We start from the raw sequence: 3490 nt of genomic DNA, 5'->3' as shown, positions 1-3490 counted from the left end.
TCTGAAGTTTGTCTGAGATGAACACGGCTGGATTTGATTTCGTGTCACTCGTACAAATTGTTGCTACCAAAAGTCCTAACCAACTATTGCCGATGGAGCTGCACGTCCTGATTTATATTTGACCTGGGTTTTTCTGAACTGTGGCACGAATAGTTAACCAAACATGAGACAAACTGAAGAAGAAGTAACAAATGCTAATAAGTTCTTCAGTGGTTCTACATTTATGTCTCTATTGATTTGAATCCAACAACAAACTTGGTTTAAAGAACATTTTGTTCAACACACTGAACATTTTGTGGTTTCATGGATGGACTAACACAAAAAACTTGTTGTTCAGAATGTCTGGTGCACTGGTTTTAAAACTGAACCAGAACAAAACAAGAAAAACACCAACCTATTTGTGCATCACAAAATATCTGTGGATGTAAAAAAGCACAGAGTCAGAAACAGATTTCAACCTGTTTGTTGTGAACATGAATGTTCATCACAAATGAAACAAAAAAGGACGAGTACCAACAATATTTATGAAGAACATTTAATTTAAATAAATTTTTTTCCACTTGTTTGTCTAATACATATTTTAGAACTCCAATATTTGCTTTTCTGGTCATAAGAAAGAAACAAATCCAAAAAACACTAAATGTAATATGTTTGTTTTATTTACTTTAAAAAATGAATATTTTTGTAAACTTACATTTCCTCCGATCCCCAATCCACAAAGGAGCAACAAGACGAGCAGACCTGATGACATCTGTGCAAACATTAGAGTTAATTTACAGTTCAGACAGAACCTTAGAGTCACAATAATTCAATCTGCAATATCAGTAATTAATAATGAAACATGTTTTAAATTAACCATTACTAAATGTTTTAAGTCTCATAATACAGTTGAAATAATAATTGTAGATTTTGTTATTTTCACCATTAACTTCATTTTAACATTAAGGTTTATAATTTTTACACACCAGATAAATATAATCAGGTGTAGACTGACTTTTTTCTGTATTTATGAATAAAAACAGTCAGATGTTACCTTGTTGTGATGTTTGGTCCAAGCAGCAGCAGCAGCAGCCGTAGCAGCAGCAGTAGCAGTAGTAGCAGCAGCAGCAGCAGCAGCAGCAGCACTTGCTGAAAGAAGGATGCCTTTGAAAAGTGAACACAGTGCTTTTATACCTTTACACTGTTGGTGAACCTGTCAGTCAACTGATGGCATGTCATGAGGAATAGACACACTGGAGGACATTTCTACTCATTGGTTTTTCTTAAGAAAGCTCACATTTCCAGTTTTGTTTGTTTCTCTCCACCCACCAGGTCAGTGCAGCTGATAATATTTGAGTGGAAACGCTGGTTTGGTTTTTCATGAAAGAGTTTAGTTGAACTTTTCTGATAAAGGGATCATGATTTTGATCTGGATATTAGAACAGTTGGGCCTATTTAATTATTATGGGCTGCTTTTCTTGTGTCCACAAACCACAATGCTCTTAACATGTATTTGTTGTTTTTAATCTACTGCAGGAAAAACTCTCTTCTCTCCTAAAAAACATATCAGCAAATGTGTTGGCTCTGTGATTTATGAATGACCAGAGGCAGCTTAAAGATAAACTGGTTTGTGCATCCATTTCAGAGAATTACTTTGTTCAAGGGTCTTGTGTAAACAAGTCAAGATTCAAAAACATAAGCTACTTCGGTAAGTGGTCCGGTTACAAGAGGGCAGAACTCCAACAAAGTGCAATAATTTGTAAAATGAAATGTGTTGTTAAGACCTTCCCATTAAATGATGAAGCCACCAGTTTTCTCAATCTTGTGAATGACATATTTCTGCTTGTAATGTTGCACCCACATGCAGGAAGACAATGGGACATTGGAGTTAAATTAATAATGACATTTATTTTTACAAATAAAACAAATGTGTTCACGGGGCAGCAAGAACTCAGGTTTTGGAGAAGAAAGGTTGAACAGACACAGAACATATAGTATTCACCACTTGCTCTTGCCAAGTTCAGACACTTTTGCCCTCCTCTCCCTCTCCGCTTTGCCTTGCTGCTCTGCCTTTTCTGTGCAACCGCTTTTGAGTCTCTCTTGCATACCTTCCAATTTGTAATTATGGACTTGGATTTGGGCAGTTTGTCCCTCAACACAATTGATAACACTTCTTCGAAGAGAAGACAGGCTTTAGGTGAGCCGATTTGCCCTGTTGGCATGCACACAGCTGGATATCTCATTGACTTGGAAGACTTGATGAAGTGTCTATCTATGCTGCCATTTGTGGATTTTAAGGACCCATTTATAATTGGATTTATGATAACTGGTTCCTGCTTTTTGGATTTGGCTGGTTCTTGGTCTATCAACAATCAAGGAAGTCGTCGGCAGCAAATTTGGATCCTATCATGCTGCTTGCCTTATGATGGCTTGGTTTGTGCCTCGAGCACCCAGACTCACATGCTTTTGGCAGAATGAATCAGATCTCAGGGATTATTTTCAAGCATGGTCCATTGGTGTGGCCATGTAATTTGGACATTTCAGAACCGAGTGAACCAAGACAGACTCAAGGTAGATGTCATTAAAATTCTGCCTGTCCCCAAAACAACCTCCTCCTGCAGGTTTCTTTTGTTTGTTTCCTCATCGCCAACTCAGATCTATCAGTAAGCAATCTGATCCCAAGCAATTCAAGCCTGAGGATGTTCAAAAAGGGAGATCCTTATGCACGATTCAGCTCTTCCTTGTGGATCCGAGATCAGATGTTGAGGGTGGTTTTCAAAACACCAAAATGTTAGGATACATTAATAGTATCCCTTCAATAGCTGATTAAATAAATGTGCCACATAGAAGCAAGGAGATAATTTTCTTAATCCCAGTTTAATCTTGCAAGATAGAACAGAGTTAAAATACAAGCATCAAGATGTTTATAAGGCGTTTTATCTCCAAGCTTGCTCACCGAGAGCATAAAAGAGTACCTTTTTATAATGGCTGTCAGTCAGACTTGAGGTTAAAAAAATGGACTATAGTTATATAGCACTTTTCTATTTTATCAAGACACTCAAAGCTCTTTACAACAATCTGTGCCTCATTTACCCATTCATACAGCACTCTACTATATCTCTCCAAAGAATAATCAGTGCTTTATCACATTCATACACTGATGGGACACACATCAGAGACAATGTGAGGTTCAGTGTCTTGTCCAGGGATACTTGGGCATGTGACTGGTGGCATCAACCCCCCAACTCTTGCATTGGAGGACGACTGCTCTAACCATTCAGCCACAGCTGCCCAGACAACTTTTACAGCCTATTTGCTAAGAGCCTTGAGTTTTATGAGGTGAAAGCTCCATGCCCCTGCAGCTCCACTTTTGTCTAGACAAAACACTCTAACACCACACATGGTTCATATATTGTACATTTGACATTAATAAGTGAAAAACATCTGTGATGTTTCACGTCTCCATCACCCATCACTGCACTCCATATTCAGTGGTTAACTGGTACTTCAC

The 3490-nt window shown here is 38.0% G+C and overlaps 1 protein-coding gene across 1 annotated transcript in view; it reads right to left on the bottom strand.

Moving 5' to 3' along the window:
• LOC119417386 (galactose-specific lectin nattectin) overlaps positions 1 to 1115 on the bottom strand; it is an 8590-nt gene extending 7475 nt beyond the window's left edge. Inside the window, exons 1-3 of the mRNA XM_037684589.1 lie at positions 1034 to 1115; positions 695 to 751; positions 395 to 416 (exon numbers count right to left, since the gene is read on the bottom strand). Of these exons, the coding sequence (XP_037540517.1) occupies positions 395 to 416; positions 695 to 751 (79 nt within the window). The 5' untranslated portion in view covers positions 1034 to 1115. The remainder of the gene's footprint in view (positions 1 to 394; positions 417 to 694; positions 752 to 1033) is intronic.
• Between the last annotated feature and the right edge of the window lie 2375 nt (positions 1116 to 3490).

This window comes from Nematolebias whitei, chromosome 11 (genome assembly GCF_014905685.2).
Source record: "Nematolebias whitei isolate Nwh7 chromosome 11, NemWhi1, whole genome shotgun sequence".
Classification (NCBI taxonomy): Eukaryota; Metazoa; Chordata; class Actinopteri; order Cyprinodontiformes; family Rivulidae; genus Nematolebias; species Nematolebias whitei.
The sequence above is the reverse complement of the archived record's forward strand: the minus strand, read 5'-3'. Positions and strand labels throughout refer to the sequence as shown.